The sequence below is a fragment of the Nicotiana tabacum genome, chromosome 6 (assembly GCF_000715075.1).
Source record: "Nicotiana tabacum cultivar K326 chromosome 6, ASM71507v2, whole genome shotgun sequence".
In the NCBI taxonomy this organism is placed as follows: Eukaryota; Viridiplantae; Streptophyta; class Magnoliopsida; order Solanales; family Solanaceae; genus Nicotiana; species Nicotiana tabacum.
Window position 1 is genome coordinate 151,116,130 of NC_134085.1, and position 19,183 is coordinate 151,135,312.

Consider the following 19,183-nt stretch of genomic DNA (forward strand, 5'->3'; position numbering starts at 1 on the left):
TATGAGATTGTAGTTGTGTATAACTTGGTAGAAATAATATATGAAAATTGTAGATAAGTTGTATAATATATAATTAGTTGTATGAATTTATTTTTACTATGTATAAATCAGATACAAAATATACAAAAGACATATTGTATAAAATTTGTATAATTGTATTGAAGTTGGATGATATTGTAGTTGTATTTAACTGGATAGTAAGTGTATATTTTCCATCTATTAGCTTTTTGATTCTTTTTCTTTCTTATTAATTCATTTTATGGCGAGTTTGTGTTATTTTTCGTGGATGGTTTGGTGAAATGTTAATTGAGAATGATCTGTTTGCCTTTTTCTCTCAATTAATTGGTTTTTTATCTTCCCAGTTATTGCTTCTTTAATATGCAATTAAATAAAGTAATGAAAAGTTGTAACTGTTGTCAATTTTTTTCGCAGATGTACACAAAGAGATGTAATTGTTATCAATAACTTATTACTATTAATTGGTTAAATTTTCTGACTTCTCATTTTAAAGTGCAGCTTCGATAGCATGCACACCTATTTTAACAAACTGTAGACCGCTTCTGTTGTTTCTATAATTCTTAAAAGCTTAAATTATATTGGATTCTTCTTAGATATATACATATATAGATAATACATATACATATTTATATCTGAATATATTAATTTATAAACTACAAAAAAATTAAAGATGAGGCTTATGCCCCGCCCCAACTTTTGATATTTTTTTTCTGTTCTTACAAATATTATCTTAAAGATAAAAAAAAAAAAGAAGAAGACCGAAACAGTTAGCAAACAGAAGTCCGTAAATATAAGTTAGATCTGGAGAGAAGAGGGGAGAGAGGAGAGAAAAAAAAAAGAAAAATGGTATAATTAAATCACTTGATTGAAGGCACTAATAATGGATTGAGAGCCTTTTAAGATGGATTGTATATATTTTGTAGCTAAAATATGTTTAGGTTGGATAAATACAAAAACTTAGACATTTTTCGTAATAAGGTTTCAAATAGTGTATAGGAACAAGAAAATCCCTCATTTTATTTGACGCTAGATGGGGAAAATATAGACGATGTTAGAAAATATTTACGAATTTCAAAATTAGATTGAAATCAAATTTGGACTTTATGACCAACTTTGCGAGTTTGATTTTTTGAAAATAAAGTTGGATTAAGTTTTATCACTAAGATAATTATCTTTAGGTTATTATACCCCTCCTTTTTATCATTTTTTTGTTATTAATTATTTTTTGGTTTGTTGTATAATTTGACGCCCTGTAACAGAAAAAAATAAAAGTTAGGCATGAGTCCATATGTCCATAATAATTTAAGAAACTGAGATCTCCTGTTGTCTGAATTCTAACTAGGGGTGTTAATAGTTCTGTTCGGTCGGTTATTTATAAAATTTGTATAATATTAGTTTTCGGTTACTCTACTTTGTATAACTAAAATTAGACATTTTAAATCATTCCAATCATCTCGATTTCTCTTCGATATCAATATGGTTATTAATTCTCGATTTTTCAAAACGTCATGTAAGAGTTGCTAGTAAAAGTAATTAAGAACGCTATAATATACGTACTTTAATGGGACTTTGTCAACTCTCTAGATGTTTTAATGTTTAAAAGATGATGAATTGAGGGAACATGAAAGATGGCCAAAATAGAGATCCAACCTATTATTCTAGAGCAAAGTAGAAGAAATTAAGCATAGACAAGAGAATATTAATCATATGAATGAGAAGATATTAATCAAGCTGAAATACTATTTATTAGAAGATTAAGTATCCAACAAGAAAAGTCTAAATCATACAAAAAAGAAAGATATTCAATACCTTCTGACATTCCACTCAAGATTGCTGAAACACCTTGTGGCTTGCTACTCAAGATCCTGAAACTAATTTAGTTTCAATAAAAGTAGCATAATGGATTGAGAGTTGGCACTTTGGAATAAATTACGCGTTTGGCTTATAACTGTTTCCATAATCCTAGAGCTTACTTGTTGGTCTAAATGCATGGGCCAAAACTTATCCTAGTTATATGAGGGTCACGTCAACACTAAGAGAGCCTTTGAAGCCTGCCACACATCGTCGATGTAAGTTCAACAAAAGACAAAGACGCGGTCGAAGTGATCTGACAAAGGATGAAGGCGAGGTCGAGGAGTAAACAGAGATCGAAGTCGAGGATGAGTACTCTTCTTAGTAACATTTAGTTTTAACTACAAGGATAAGACTGTAAATAGAATATTCCTGAAGTTTGTACTATTAGGGTTTTATGGCCCACGTTCCTTTATAAATAGAAAGACATGTAGTTACAGGGGGAGGGGACACTTATTGAAAAGAACAACATATTAACATTCACTAGACTCTTGCTTTATTACATACATGCAAATACACCTTTCTTGAGATCTTTGTCTAACTTTTCTCCCACGATCCAAGAAGAATCCGAATATTTAAAAGCTCATCAATATTTATCATTGTCAAAGGAAATATCATAGGATTTCATCCCTTTTCAGTTATCTCACTTGCATTTATTTACATAAATGTCAGTATATTTCAGTTATTACTATTGAATCTTGTCTCCTTAGTTTTTGGGTCATTAAATACTGTTGTTGTTACATATTTATTGATATTTAACGAAACTAGTGACATTTCATCACGAAATCGATTAAACGACATTTTAGATATATTGGCTAAGATTAACTTATACTATTAGAAAATCTAATTGTTTAAACCTAAATCTAAATTTTGGGTCAAACAGTTTAGCGTTGTCTATGGGGATTTTCTCAGCAAATCTTTTAGTTCCACTAGATTTACAACTCACGTTACTTGTTAATCTAACAAACACAAAGTTTATCTCTCTTCTCTGTGCGTATAAAATTTTCATGGCAGGTGACCAAGGAAATGGAACGCGGGCAATAGATAATGTTCCTCTCAACCTAATGAATGCAACAAAGGCTATGACACCCATGATGAGGGGATAATGCCCATGGCCTCCCTGAGACGAGAAAGGTCACCCCTACCTTTCTGCAGTATGACAAAACCAAAGGGAAAAGACCCTCCAGTTCAACGGGAGAAGGGATGCCACCTACTATGAAATAGCTCCTCAAAGCATGGTTAGCTGATACGCTAGTAAGCTTGCTCAACAAACAAGCTCCATGCACGACCACAGAAATCACGAGGGCCCATGCAGTACAACGAGGGGATAAACAGAGAGACCAACCAGACCCTCTGACTTCAAGTAAAACTTACAATGTTACTGACAATGCAGGTGACATCGTTCTCGCTACCGTGCTGAAAAGAATGGAATAAATGGAAAACAAAAATAAGGCGCTCAAAGACCAAATAAAAAAGCACAAGGAATGAGTAGACAAGATATCTGGCCCCCCCAAATTGCTGCCAAAAAGAGATGCCGATAGATTCATAGAACAACCATATAGCGAGGAAGCGGCTCCACATGCCATATCAAAGAATTTAAAGGTTCCCCCATATCTCAGAATATACGATGGGACAACTGACCCCGAAAACCATATGATTCACTATGTCACCGCTGCAAAAGGTAATGACCTCACCAAGGAGCATGTGTCTTCAATTTTGCTGAATTTTTTTGTTGAAACCCTCCCTAGAGGAGCATTAATATGGTATTCACAGTTATCAACCCATTCCATAGAAACGTTCGAAGTGATGGATGATAAGTTCATGACGGCACATGCCAGGGCCAAGAAAGCCGAAACAAGAGTGGACAATATCTTAGCCATCAAACAATCCCCAAGAGAAGGACTGGGGGACTTCCTCGCCTGGTTCAACATGGTAATGATAACTTTACCAAATATTTCCAAAGAAATGGCCATCGCAGCCTTTCAAAATGGGTTGAGCAGAGAGGGTTCAATAGACCCGAAAGTTGTTGAGCCGACTGATGAAGTATCCCCTGACCACTTAGGATTAAATCCATAATGCCTATTGTACCGAGGTCAGAGATGACGATGACGACCTTAACGGACTAACTCGATGACTCATCTCAGTACAATCCGAGCCCAGGAATGAACACAAAGATAATATAAGGAGAGATTACCCAATATCGCAGCCAAGCAAGGAATGACACCAGCCATACATCAGGATAACCGTTCTTCCGCCCTTTTATTATGAAGATGACTCGTCTAGGCCGAGATCAGGAATTCACAGTAACAGAGGTATTCCCCCTTTATTATCTACTCACAATTTTTGTGTTTCACCTACAGAGGTGGTCTACGCCCTATAGAAGCCTGGAACAAAGGTGAAATGGCCACCAAAGATGAGGTCCCACCCGAACATCAGGAAATCTGACGCCCTCTACGAATTCCACCAAGAATGCGGACATATTATAGAAGATTGCATCGACCTATGGTGGTAGAGAACCTACTACAGCAAGGGCACCTCAAAGAACTGCTTAGTGACAAAGGCAGAATACCTTAGCAAGGGGCTGAGAATGCCCAAGCCCGACGAAACCACCTTCACCATCTCGTACCATTAATATGATTATTGGTGGTAGCGAAGATGCCTCCATCACCAGCATCAAGTTCAATTCCACCCACAGGCTCAAAAGATCGATCACCCACAGAGGTTTGACGGACTCAAGGAAAGTATCATCTTCGATGAGTCAGATGCCGACAGTTTGAATTTCCCTCACAATGATGCATTTGTCATTACTTTACGAATTTTAGATACTGATGTTAAAAGAATCATGGTAGATGATGGAAGTGGAGCATGCACCATCCACCCCTAGTCCTTGCACAGATGAGGCTCGCGTATAAGATAGTGCCATGCTGCATCACACTAATCGGGTTTAATAATGCAGTTGAACGAACTTCGGGAGAAATTAGACTATCCGTCTTCGCCGGTGGGGTGACTTTAGAGACAACGTTCCACATCATGGACCAGGACACCACATACAATGCCATCGTGGGACGACCATGGATACGCCCTATGAGAGCCCTCCCTCCAGCTTATACCAAGTGATCAAATTCCCAACAACTTGGGAAATATTGAGCATATGAGGGGAACAACGCACATATCGGGAGTGCTACCGAATCGCCATGGACAACACGACAACTCAACAAAAGAAAGAAAAGGAAAAATAAACATAGTAATTATCAGGGTCGATGTTGCTACAAAATGAAGTTAAGGAAGTCATCATGGACCTAAAATGGTTGAACCCGCAGAGTCAACCATAGAACGCCTCAACCCTATCAAATTAGATCATAGCGACCACAACAAAAAGTCCTACATCGGCTGTACACTCCGAGAACTTGGTGACTTCATGAATGGTTGATCTTGTGAACACCTAATTTTTGACAACATTTAATTTTTTATCACTTCTTTTATGTAAATATTTTAGGGGGTTTTAACCTACTATTATTTTAGCTTTATTACACTTTTTATTATAGGATAAAAATACCAAAAAAAATTAAAAGCTGAATTATCACTATTAATTTTTTTAATCATTTTTTTATATAAAAAAAATCCGAAAATATTTATTTATTTATTTTTAAAAAAAATAATAATTTCGGGAATGATTTAAAAAATAAGAAAAAGGGAAGTATTGAATAAAAAAATATAAAAGTAAAAATAGGTGGAATTCTCTTTTAAAAAAAGTAAAAGAATGTAGAAAATTTAAAAAAATAAAAAGTTTTGTGGAAATTTGTAAAAAATTAAAAAGTAAAAGAAGGTTGGAATTAAAAAATAAATATAAAGGTATCTGAAAATTTTAAAAATTTAAAGTAATTGAAAGTAGCATTTTTAAAAGAAAAAGAAAAGATAGTGGTTTGTTTTTTTAAAGAAAAGTTAAATAAAGTGAGATTCTCTTTTAAAAAAATAAAAATTGGGATTTTAAATAAGATAAAAGTAATAAATGTTGGAATTTTAAAAATAAAAATAAATAAAGGTGGGATTTCTTTTTCTAAAAAAATAAAAGCAATTTGTAAGTGGGATTTCTTTTAATTAAAAAATAAAAAAATAATAAAAAACAATCTGAAAATTTCAAAATTTTGCTATAAATAGAAGAGAAAATTTAGGAAGAAGGGGGTTCAAAAAAGAGGAAAAAATAGATAGAGAGAAGAAAAAAAGAGGGGGCGGAGGGAGCGGTATACACTTGATATACACTCTGGATATACTGGATATACAGGGACATGATTCATTTTGGAGAGAGTAAAAAAAATAGAACCATATTTTCTGAAATATTGAGAGCGGAAGAACACCATAGAGAGTTCAAAGCTAGAAAGAAAAAACAAAGAGAGATTTTTGGACTATTTTTCTTCTCCATTTTTACTAGTTTTCTCCGTGTTGCTGGGATTTCTGGATTGAGGTGTTGAAGCTACTGTGTTGGGCTTTCTGCTGTTGTATGTTGCTGTGTTACATACTACTTTGCTGACCTTCTTCTTCTTCTTCTTGTATTGACAATACCAGGTACACAACTGTAACTTTGGCATATTGTAAGCTGAAATGTGAAAGCATGAATACATATGAAGAATGGAACTTTGAAGTTTTAATTTAGCTTTTTCTTTATTTCTTTTACTAATTGTATTTAGGCTATTTCATGTATTATTATTCTGTAAATTTCTGTCGCTTTGCATAACTAGGCATCTTGTAGTGATGTATTAAATAATACTTTGCTTTAACTTGATTATTAGGTAGTATATATTTAAGCATGTTCATTACTCTCAAACTGTTTAATAATTGGAATAAGAGGAAAATAACATAAGTTGGTCTTTAGTGAATTGGCTTGGCAAAACTGATTAAGTTCACTAGCTATGAAGGTTTTAATATTGTCAACATTAGGTTAATCGTGAACATGTAGCTAAATTTAGTTAAAGCATGAATTTAAATTAATTTCGCGAATTAAGCATTATGGCATGATTTGAGTTCAAACAAGACGAGTTAATGTTTAAATTTAATAAACTTTTGAATATGCATTAGTAATTAAGATTGATTCTAGTTTCAAATAGTTGTAAATAATTAATTCCAATGGTTCAAATCATCTAACAATGCGAGTTTAATCTAGTTATAGGATAATTAGTTTCTTTTGAATATATTATTTGTCGATTCCGTATTTTATTTATAATTTCAATTTTAGTAATATTCCTTTCCGTTAACATTTGTCTTAATCTAACATTTAATATGTTACGCTTTTTTTAAAGCATGTAATTAATTAGGATTTTTTCTCTTTTATTTTAGAGACGAATTTAATAGAAATGTAGTCACTTTAGGATATCCTTAAAATAAATGAGGCGTGCTTTGCCAAAATAAATACAAAATTGCGGGGCCCTCAATAATTATTTGTTTTAAAATACTTAGATTCCGGGAAGGGCCGTTTAACAAATTTCATGGCCCTACCCAAAATAATAACAACGCGTTAGTCTTTAGGCGCGTATTTAATAATGTTATTTTCGTAAACTCGGGTGCACATTTATGTGACCCAAATCCAAATCTCAACGGAGTCGAAGTGTGTCGACGACCACGGGTACATTGACTGTGACGTGGTTCAAGATATATTTCCACGAGGTTGCAATTCTCGATAAAAAATAATAATAATGATAAAAGCAGTTAAAAGTTAAAATTCGCACATATGTTCAACATGTATTATATCAGATAATCAAGCCGAATATGACAGTTGAGCGACCGTGCTAAAACCACGGAACTCGGGAATGCCTAACACCTTCTCCCGGGTTAACAGAATTCCTTATCCGGATTTCTGGTGCGCAGACTGTTAAACAGAGTCATTCTTTTCCTCGATTCGGGATTCAATCGGTGACTTGGGACACCATAAATCTCCCAAGTGGCGACTCTGAAATAAATAAATAAATCCTGTTTCGATTGTCCTTTAATTGGAAAAACTCCCTTTTGCGCCCCTTTGCGGGCGGCACGGGCGAAAAAGGAGATGTGACAATCGGGACCGGGGAGTGCGCGACCAGTAATGCAGACATACCGGGTATCCCCAAAGAAATCGCCACGCACAAGATGAATGTCGACCCTTTCCACCCCCGGTAAGGTAGGTCCGGCGAAAGTTCAACCCCGCCATCAAATGAGGCCGTTAACAATGAAGTTGAGAAGTTATTGGCAAACAGCTCCATCAGGGGGCGATGTACCCCAAATGGATAGCCAATATAGTGATGGTCAAAAAGAAAAAATGGGAAATGGAGGATGTGATGGACTTCACAGACTTAAACAAAGCATGCCCGAAGGATTCATTTCCACTACCACACATCGACTAACTTATGGACGCGACAACCAGGCACAAATTGTTAAGTTTCTTGGACGCCTATTCTGGTTACAACCAAATACTCATGGAGGAAGAGGACTAAGAGAAAATCTCGTTCATCACCCACATTGGGACGTATTGTTATAAGGTCATGTTGTTTGGGTTGAAGAACGCAGGGGCTACGTAACAAAGGTTGGTCTCAAAGATGTTCAAAGACCAACTTGGCAAAACTATCGAGGTGTATATCAACGACATGCTGGTCAAGTCCGCAAAGGCAGAAGATCATATCGACCACCTAAAAGAAGCTTGCGATATTCTGAGGTGGTACGAGATGAATCTAAACCTCGAGAAATACGCATTTGGCGTAGCTTCGGGAAAAACATCATTGCTGATTTGGCCTAACCAAAGAGATAAGTTGCAAAAACATGCCCTAGTTCACAGGGAGAAAAACCACCGAGTTCTTCGAAAAATGGCACATTAAGAGGATACTTTCAACTATCTATCACCCAGCAAGCAACGGGCAAGCAGAATCCTCTAATAAGTCCATACTGAACATCATGAAAATAAGCTCGAAGAAGCCAAGGGACTGTGGCCGAAAATACTCCCAGAAGTATTATGGGAGCATAGAACCACCCCGAAGATGAGAACATGAGAGATGCCTTATTCCCTAGTCTACGGTACAAAAACAGTTATACCAGTTGAGGTCGAAGTACCTAGCCTGAGTTACTCCCGTGAAAGCAGCACCAACAATGATGAGAGTAGGAGGTAAGAGCTCGATGAGGTCGACGAGCGAAAAGATATGGCATATATATGGATGGTCACCCAAAAACATCAGGCAGAGAGTTACTACAACATAAAAGCAAAGGTCCGACCGCTCAAGATCGGGGACTACGTACTCAAAGTGAAAACCTAAGCAAACAGGGATCCACGAGAAGGAAAGTTGGGAATCAACTGCGACGGGCCATACAACACTATAAGCAAAGCATAAAAGGGTTCATTCCAACTAGAAACAATGGAAGGAAATTTCCTACCAAACAATTGGAATATCAGCTAACTCAAGTACTTCAACTTCCAGAAAACAAAAAAGTGTCCCGCAAGTCGTACTTTTTTCCCTCACTTGAGTTTTGTCCCAATAGTGTTTTCTCGAGGAGGTTTTTAATGAGGCGACAAGTGGGACACTTATAGTTAAAGTATACAAGAACATACCGATTTTTCATTGCCCGGCTCCTTAAGATTCTCCACGTCGAAAAATAAAGGGACTAAATATACTGAGACTGGTACTGGAATGCCAACCAACACCCAAAACTTGTAACTTTCTCCCAAAATTTTCCAAGGGCAAAATAATGTAATCAGAGCAACGACGTCAAAGTAATAGAAATTGACATTTATCGAAACTTCTCTAATGAAAGGTTAAGTTCAACCAAGCTCGAACAACACCTATCGGCCCTCTTCCACGACTTAATGAAAGGTTAAGTTTGACCAAGCTCGAACAACCTAACTTAAAAGCACGTTCAACTAGCTCGAACAATACCTATCGGTTGTCGGCCACATCTCAACTAACAAGAATACTCGACTTGTATAAATAAAGGGTCGATATGGCCCATAGCTATTCGGCCCAAAGGCTATGGCCACCTAGAGGACAACATCATAAAGAAGCAAAATATGCACTACAAAAAAAACAGTGTTTAGCTACGGAATTTAGCGACAAGAGATATTCCGTAGCTACATAACGACGGATTAGCGACGAATTTTGTAGCTTGTAGCCAAATAAGCTACAAAAAAAATTGTATCAAATATAGCGACGGAATAGAGACAAAAACCAATATTCGTCACTAAATATTAGCGCCTTTATTTTACCTACAAAATTAGCGACGAAAGTGCGGCGACAAAAAAGTATTAAAATCGAGCGACGAATTTAACGTCAAAAAATCCGTCGCTGCATTCATTTTAGTTATCAAGACATTCCAAAGTTGATTGCGACAAAATTTTTCGTCGCTAGTTTCCTTAAAATAAAGCTTCATTAGATGATAGTAGCAACAAAAAATTGGTCCGTCGCTATTTTCGTTGCTAATATCTAGTTCCATTAAAGTAAATTTTCATTAGTTATTATTAGTGACAGAATTTGATCGCTATCGCTGTCGCAAAATTCTGTCTAAAAAATAAAAATAACTTGGTCAAAAGACAGACTATTCGAACAATTAGAGCAACAACCCACTTTCTCTCCTCTCTATCATACTCCTTCACTCCTTCAACAATGTGATTTGTTTTCTTCAAATACAAAAATTGGGCGTGAATCTAGGGTTATTGTATGAAAATTAGAAGAAAACATTCGAAATTGCAAGATTTTTGCTGCATAACTCTGAAATTCGAAGTCGTATGTTGCTGCTCCGCAAGATTTTCAAACGAAAGGGTAAGCTTATTTGTGATTTCTCTTCCTTCTCATTCTACAGAAAGACATACAAAATTTGTTGGGTTCTTCTTGAGCATCCAGGTCTGCATCCGCTTCCCCCTTTTTATTTCTTCCTAATTTTAAAAAAATGGTAAGTTTATACCCTTATTTTCCATTGATAGATACACTGTGAATAAGCATCATACTTGTTGAATTAGATATGAGTACATGCAGCGATGGAAGTAAATCCAATGTACTATTCTCATCATTATTCCACCGAATTTTACAACTTTATTAGAAGAAAATGATTCCAATGATTTTTCATTTTTCAGTTTGGCATTTAATAGTTGCTTTGAAATGTCCCTGGACTTCCCTGGTCCCTCTTAGAAATTTCCTTGTAAACTACTTGCGCATGAACCAATTTTCCTACTCCACCTTTTTTTATTACACATTGGATTATCAAAAATTGGATTCCTCGTGTTTGATATTTCAACTAAACTAGACTTGAAGTTTGAGAGAAGGTTGTATACTATTAAACCTGTGCCGACAGAGAAATTAGACTCTTAGATTCTACTTATTGTATCAAAATATAGTCTTATACATTACTATCTGACTAGGAAACATGATTTTTAGTAGTGTTGATCTTCATTTGCATAAAGCACTATGGATTTTACTTAGGCTAACAGTTATATTCTGTTTTTATCTTTGATAACATGCTTTGTTTGCTTTCGCATGTTTTACTGGCTTCTACTTGTTTTGTCCATTCAAATTTTCTGCCATCTAGTACTGATAAGGTATCCTCCCATGCCTTTGATTTGCTTCCTTACTCCGATTGTCAAGTAATCCAATATGTTGATGCATTGTTCCACAAATTCCTCTTCACTGCTCGGCCCACACAGACTGTAGTAGTAGAGTTGCAAAATTAAAGGAAAATCCATCATGTAAAAAATGAAGAGTTTGAAAATTAGTGTTTTTCTGATTGTAATTTTTCTTACTAAATATGAATGAAGAATATATATTCAGTGCCAGGTAAGTAGAGAAGAGGTCTTTTTCTTACCCAAGACTAACACAGAAACCTCCAACTTCTTCACTTGGCTCATTACAGTTGCCATCTTTGGTCCTTGTATTACTAGTGCTTCCACTTCAACCTTTTAAATATTTTTTGAATATAAGGGCTGGAAGGCAGATCACTCTCACAAGAATATAGAAAGTCAACCCCCTTTATAGTAACTCTAGCATGAAGCCCACCTCTATGAAAATGAACTGAAAAGATTAGTTGAATCTGAAAATTTAAAGGGAATGAATAATATTAAATGTCATAAAATCATATTCATACAATAAAATTTTGGATTGTGGAAAACAAATACTGTCCTTTTAGTTTTGAATTGTGAAGATTTTTGTTCTACTTTTGCATTTGCTATACACTAATTTATTTTCCCTTTGTTTGAAAATTTTCTTTGCAGGTCGACAAGAATTTATGTGGTAAAAGTTCTCGAAAAGATTCAGTTTTTATTAGTCTTCGTGCTTGATCCAAAATGCATTTCAGGGTCTGGTGAGTTCTCATGTCCTTGTTCTGTTGATTGTGCTTTTTTCTATTGCATTGGTTTAATTGAATAATTTATAAATTACATTTTGGGGAATTCTAACTAGTATCATTTTCGACTTATGTAATCCTCAAATTTCCTGAATAGTAATAACAACATGTTGAGAACAAGCATGTATTTTTCTGCTTTGTGTTGCTTCAATACTGGATTCTTTTGATGAATCTGCCTTTGTTTCTTTGCTGCTAAAATGAGCTAAAGAAGCAAGCTCATTAACAGAATCAACAATTTCTTCGACACAAATGACGATATCGGTTAGTATTGATGCAACTGCAGCCACTGGTATGACTTTTAGTAAGTTAATATCTTCCCAGAAACCTGATATGAGAAGTGATTTCAGGTTCTTGGCTGCTGTTTTGGAATTTGAGACATGTTTATTAGATGACAAAGGAGAAGTCATTGTTTTTATAGAACGTGCTAGTTCTTTTAGTGCTTTCCCATATTCTATGCTCATTTTTGTTATTGTTTCCTTGATCATTCCCTTGATCTCTTCAGGTGCATGCAATTGAGTTTAATAGCTTATGTTAGTTCAAATATAATAGTTTAACTTAGCTTCTATGCGTTGATACGTTACACTATCACTTGACAAAGCAAGGGATCTAATTTATGAAATCTGACGAACTTGTAAAATTAAAATACTAACTGAGTTTTAAATGCAACTGCTCCTTTGATGGAATTTATGGGATAGATTGAGATTCACTTTCAATATGCTGCTATACAAAGCTTCAGTAGTCTCACTTCGAACTACATCGAGATGGAGAACTGGATCCTCTTGATGTATAGCCAAAACTGTGAATTTGGACCTCTTAATCATTCATCTGCTTCTTAATGTGACATGTTACTTACTCATACATTTTTCACATTAGTTGGTCGGATAAATGGTTTTTGCTTGAATTTTCTGTAACTTAGCTTTTGCTTGTTTGAATTTTCAGAGACTATACTGCTCAGGTTAAGTTGGAGCAGCCCATTGCAGGCCAAGAAAAGGAGCAATTGGAAATATGCCTCGAGGTAGAGGTCGAGGTAGCGCAAGCCGTGTAGGCAAATCTTCAGTTAGGGGTAATTTTGCTACTCGTGAAAATATGCCTACTGTTCCCATTCCCACAATCAATCCACAACAAGGTGGTACAAGTTCCTCAGGTGGAGCGGATTACATCAATCAAGTTCAAACATTAGGACCTAGTAGTACACCACCTATTCAAACATCAGGCCATGGTAGTACCCCAACTATTAATTTGGAATCATCTCCAAATACCCCTAATCAGAGCAACACAATAGGCGAGGGTACATCTTCTCAAAGCAACATAATAGGCGAAACTGAGTGTAGCAGTACCCGCCGATCGCGAACGCTTCTTACTATTTCTCCTACAGGGTTAGTCCATAATTGTACTATTACTTTTGATATATTGTTATTGATACATTGTATTCCTTTAAATAATGTCTTCTAATTTGTTCAGGTTAGAGCCTTCATATGAATGCTCCGAGTTTATAACTAAGTCATTCAAGAATGAACTTGATCCTAATGGATTCAACTGGAAAAATGTCTCAAATGAGTTAAAAAAAAATTATTTTGGAGAATTCAAGGTATAATCCATCACAATTAGATTTTGAAATTATATTAACTTATATATGTAACTTATTAATGTTATTACTTTATAAAATTATTTCAGAAGGCTTTCTACTGGAATTCTTTAATTGATAGTGCGGTGCAAATCCAATGGGAGCGTAGGGAAGCAAAAAGATACAATGATTTTGTTAGCAAACTAAAAGCAAATATGGTGCAATCGGACACTATTCCAAATAATGCGTGAGAAAGTTGGTTGAGACTTTGGAAAGATCCTAAGTGTGCTGAAAAGTCAGAAATAAATGCAAAAAATCGTTGTGGTGGGAGCGAAATTGCCACTGGGACTCATACAAGTGGCTTTATCAGTGTTGGGGAGCATCGCAAGAGACTTGTAAGTGTATTTATAACTTTTCCCTCTCATTGATAGTAGAATTAGCAATCTGCCATGCCCTTTTGAGAATAAAGGCTTCTCCAACTAGCACTCTTCTTTGTCTCAAATAGGTTATTACTACTTGTTTCAAGTAAGTCAAAATAAACCAAATGATACCTTGGAAGTGGGATATGCAATTCATTGACTGTCCATTTCCTCATTCTCTCTATAAACTGAAAATGGGAAAGAGGATTCTTTCAATAAGGGCATCTTGAGTTGGCTCCTCGAGTCCTGGAAGCCTCTTTTTAGTGCTGGCCCACCAAATTGCAGAAGACATAAACGATAGACTATATTACTACTAGAAAACAAAGAGCATTTTGTTTCAGCTTTTGCTAGGCTGTGATTCATGGGTGTTGTTGGTAGCTCAAATGGTTATTATAGTATAAATCACCTAAAAAAGACAGTATAAAGGATCTTTTGCATGTCTTTTGAACCAAAAGGATTTATAGATTTTTTAATGTAGTAGTTGCTTTTACCATTATAATTCATCTTTCCTCCTTTGCCTATTCTCAATCAGTGTCATGGAGGAGAGCTACATGCAATTTCAACTCAACGTGCACTAGTGACCATGTCCATAGGGTTCTGTCTGCTTGTTTAATAAATTTTCTAACGATGTGCTTAAGAATTCTACCCACATGTGTTTAATAGAAATCATTCCTATAGGTTTACAATTGTAGATACCATGCCTATAAGATTTCAAAAATCAGTTCTGCAACTTAGGTATCATGCCTATAAGGAATAAGTAGAAAATCAGTTTCTGTACTTGGAAATCATGCCTATAGAAAATAAGGGAATCAGTTTCTGCATTTAGAAAGCATGCCTATAGGACTTAAGCTAAAATCATCATGGTAAAATCAGTAATTGCTGTTTGAAGTATGCCCGGATATAAAGTATTAATGAAAATCAGTAGGCAACTAAAAGGTAATTCATGATTTTTATTAGAGTCTGTTAGTCTATTTGCGAGTCTGTATTTTCTTTTATTGGAGTCTGTTAGTCGGTTTTCGAGTCTGTTGTTCTCACCTTCTGTCAGAGTCTGTTGGTCTTCTTGTGAGTTAGAGTCTGTTAATTTTATAATTTGGTAGAATGAGTGGTTGTAATAAAAACTATTTTATTTTATGGAAAAATTTGAAAATCCCAAAATATTTTATTATTTATTTTATGCACTTATCGCCAGAACTACGCTTGGTCTGATTCATGCGGGGTCATGATACGTAGGCAATCTCCATAGGATTCGATCATAACCAAAAGAAAAAAGAGAGAGTGATAGAAAAGATGAGGAAAATAGACCAAATTAGCAGGCTGGTTGGAATTAGTAAAATAGTTGGGCTTCTTATTTTGACGGCCCAACATAATTCTCAATTTAGAGTAGCACGGGCTAGCCAGTTTTCGGATTGGCCATTCAAAAATAGCCAGCATTTGTAAAGTCATTGAAAAATAGTCATTATTTTGCAACAACACGGAAAATTCCAGCATAATATACTGGAGATCGGTGCACCTGTGTATGAACTTCCAACATATTATGCTGGAACTCTAACACACGGAAAGTTACAGTATAATATATTGAAGATTGGAGCACCAATCTCCAGTATATTATGCTGGACCGGTATATTATACCGGAACTCTAGTATATTATACTGGAATTTCAGTATATTATACTGGAGTATTTTTTGGAATTTTGACAGTGTTTTCGTTCAGATTTATCTTTAAATGAAAAATGGCCAAATTTTGATTATTTTTAAAATTATGGCTATTTTTGAATGACCACTTGTAAATCTAGCTATTTTTGAATTTCTCCCAACCCAACCACATTCTACATTTAATTAGATGAGGAAAAACGTGGAAAATGGATGATGATTAATAAAGGATATAATTAGTTTTAACTTTCACTTTTTTCAAGTTGGAGTTGGTTAGGGTGCATTCACTCCTCAAATGTGCGGTTGCCCATATGTTAAAGCCCTAATCGCTAACAAATTTGTTATTGATGAAATTATAATTCAAGCAGGTGGTTAGTTTGATTGGCATTCTGGCAACTCACTCCTACAACACCCGGTCCAAAAACAAGCTGAACATGGCCAACCAGGAACTTGAGGCAAGTATTGTCGATCCATCAAAAGATGTGGAAGAATCGTCTGCTCGCTTTAATAAACTGTTGTATATTCCGTTTGTATTCATTTAGATATCCTGGACTCCTAAAATTATAAAAACTGCTTGTTTGAATAGCGTGCACTTGTTTTATCTATTTGTGGAGGTAAATATGAGCCCCCTTAATTGCTCTTTATGTGACAGTCTTACCTGTTTTTGTTTGTCACTTAGATTTTCTCCTTTTAAGCCACGTAGGTGAGTCTAGAACCACCTTAAATAGAGATCCTAAGCACCTCTAGGGCCACATGCAAGGGATGAGTAGTGCATGCATAGGATACGTAGTCGATTTTGTTAGGACACTTAGGTAATAATTAAAGGGAGGGTAATCGGGTAGTAAATGTCCTATGCGATAATGCTACGCGCAACACCTCTATTTGAGGAAGGTTACCGAGTATTGCACAGAAGTGATCCTATAGGCTAATAAACCTAGGACCCCTTTTATTCCCGTTTTAAAATAATATTTATTTGTTTGAATTGCTTTATGACTAATTCGCTTAAATTGAGTTTGTCTGGGACCCACCATTGTGGACCTCGAGGGGTGCCTAGCACCTTCCCCTCAAGGTAATTTCGAGCCCTTACCCAATCTCTGGTGATGTAAACTAGTACCCGAGTTATTTGTTCTAGGTGCCCTAATGCACCTTAATTCATTAGGTGGCGACTCTTCAAATCTCATACCCAATTCCCAAAAGGAAAGGAGTTGTCCCCAAAATGTCGAAATCCGGACTCTGCAAGGAAAAAAAGGGGGCGCGACACCTGGTCCTGTTTGGGATTTAGTAATGATTGGAATGTTTTACCCCTGGTCTGTTTTTGGGTTTTGTATCAAGTAGTTAGGTTGGAACTAAGTTTATAATTAGTTTTAACCAAGTTTAGATAATATTACTTTCCAAAATTTTGTCTAACTCTTATAATATCTTTATTTTGTGTTTCTGTTCTGCTCTCTTATCGGTTTATCCTTGATTCGGGTTTTGAATACAAATGTTTGCCTTATATTTGTAAATTTGGGCTTTATTTTCCGCCTATTTTAATGTTTGGGTTTTTGTTTTACCCTTTTCTATTTTACTTTTGCATTAAAAATGCTTCAATGCTTCGTGACTCTTTTGAATAAGCACGAATTATAAAAGAGGACCCTTTTATAAACGTCACTTAATCAAGAAGACGTCTCAACTTTATATTGGTGTAAACATACGAAAGAAGAAGTAGGAACATACGTATTTCTTAGAATAACTTGAGGAAGTTTTGTATTTTTGAAATTTCAAACTGTAAACTTTACATGTATTCGAGTAACATCTACAACTCTTTCATAACTATTTTTCTTTATAACAGATTTTACAAAATGCAAGGGTATAACTTTCAACCTACGACTAAATATTGCCTTTAACCTAAATACTCATAAGATTTTGTAATTTACATCTGCGAGTGTATACTTCATCATCGGTTTTTGAATCAGACTTGAATTTTTGGCTCTTGATTTGCTCGCTCTTAACTTTCGATTTGTTGGGTAGATTGCCTCAGGCTTGACTTGAATTCTGACTTTTCTAGTCTTCTTTGCTTTCCACACACACACACACACACACACACACACACACACACACACACACATATATATATATATATATATATATATTGTCTCCCAAGTATTTGAGCTTTAAAGTATAAAATCTCGAGCACTTGATTATTCCTTCCATGTGGTCCATTTCCTGAAAAGGAAAAACATACACGACTCGGAGGTATATTTTTAGATAATGACTGCTTAACCTTTTTTATTTCCATAAGAAAGTTTGTAACCCAGACGGGGGATGATTTTCCCGCGTGTCTTTTAGGTCTAAGATCATCATTTGGTATGAGTTAGTTTTGTGCCTATCATCTAAAGTGGTTAGTATAATTAAAAAAGAATAAATTTAAACTTTGCATAAACGATACCTGACCGGGGGTTTTCCCTTTCAAAAGTAATACTTCTTCAAATGAGCAACATTCCAATTTGATGGGAGTACACTACCGTCCATTGTTTCTAACTCATATGCACCCTTTCCAGCAATACCTCGAATCTTGTAAGGTCCTTCCCAATTTGGACTCAATTTTCCTGCATTGGCTGCTTTTGATGATTGAAAAACCTTTTTGAGTACGAAGTCCCTAATCTTGAAGTACCTAAGAGGAGTTTTCCAATTGTAATATCGTTCAATAATTTTCTTTTGCGCTGCCATCTTATCAAGACTATTTCTCTCCTTTCTTCAAGCAAATCGAGATTTATTTGCATCTCTTCCTCATTTGATTCTTCGGTTGCTTGGATGTATATCATACTTGGTTCACCTATTTCAACCGAAATTAAGGCTTCAGCACCATACACAAGTGAGAATGGAGTCTCCCCTGTACCTGTTTTGCTGTAATTTGGTAATCCCATAAGACTCCTAGTAACCTTTCTGGCCACTTTCCTTTTGACTCATCTAATCTTTTCTTCAGATTATTAATAATAACCTTGTTTGTTGATTTAGCTTGTCCATTGGCCACATGATGATAAGGTATTGAAGTTATCCTTTTAATCTGCCAACTCTGAAAGAATTCTGTTATTTCGCACCTATGAATTGGGGGTCGTTATAACACACGATTTCTTTTGGAACTCCAAACCGGCATATGATGTTTCGCCAAATGATGTCCCTGACTTCTTTTTCTCATACCTGTTTGAAGGCACCTTCTTCTGCCCACTTGGTAAAATAATCAGTTAGTACTAGTAAAAATCGTACCTTTCCTTTGTCTTGTAGTAGCGGACCCACAATATCCATCCTCCACTTCATGAAAGGCCACAGTGCAATAACCGGATGTAATAACTCCGCTAGGCGAT

The 19,183-nt window shown here is 35.5% G+C and overlaps 1 protein-coding gene across 1 annotated transcript; it reads left to right on the plus strand.

The window, feature by feature from the left end:
- The first annotated feature begins 10,416 nt into the window (after positions 1–10,416).
- Positions 10,417–15,354, plus strand: LOC107808714 (uncharacterized). Its single transcript, XM_016633255.2, has 5 exons — positions 10,417–10,634; positions 12,077–12,165; positions 13,147–13,583; positions 13,669–13,795; positions 13,882–15,354. The coding sequence occupies exons 3-5, from the start codon at positions 13,213–13,215 to the stop codon at positions 14,020–14,022; spliced, it is 639 nt and encodes a 212-aa protein (XP_016488741.2). The 5' UTR covers positions 10,417–10,634; positions 12,077–12,165; positions 13,147–13,212; the 3' UTR covers positions 14,023–15,354.
- Positions 15,355–19,183: the final 3,829 nt, after the last annotated feature.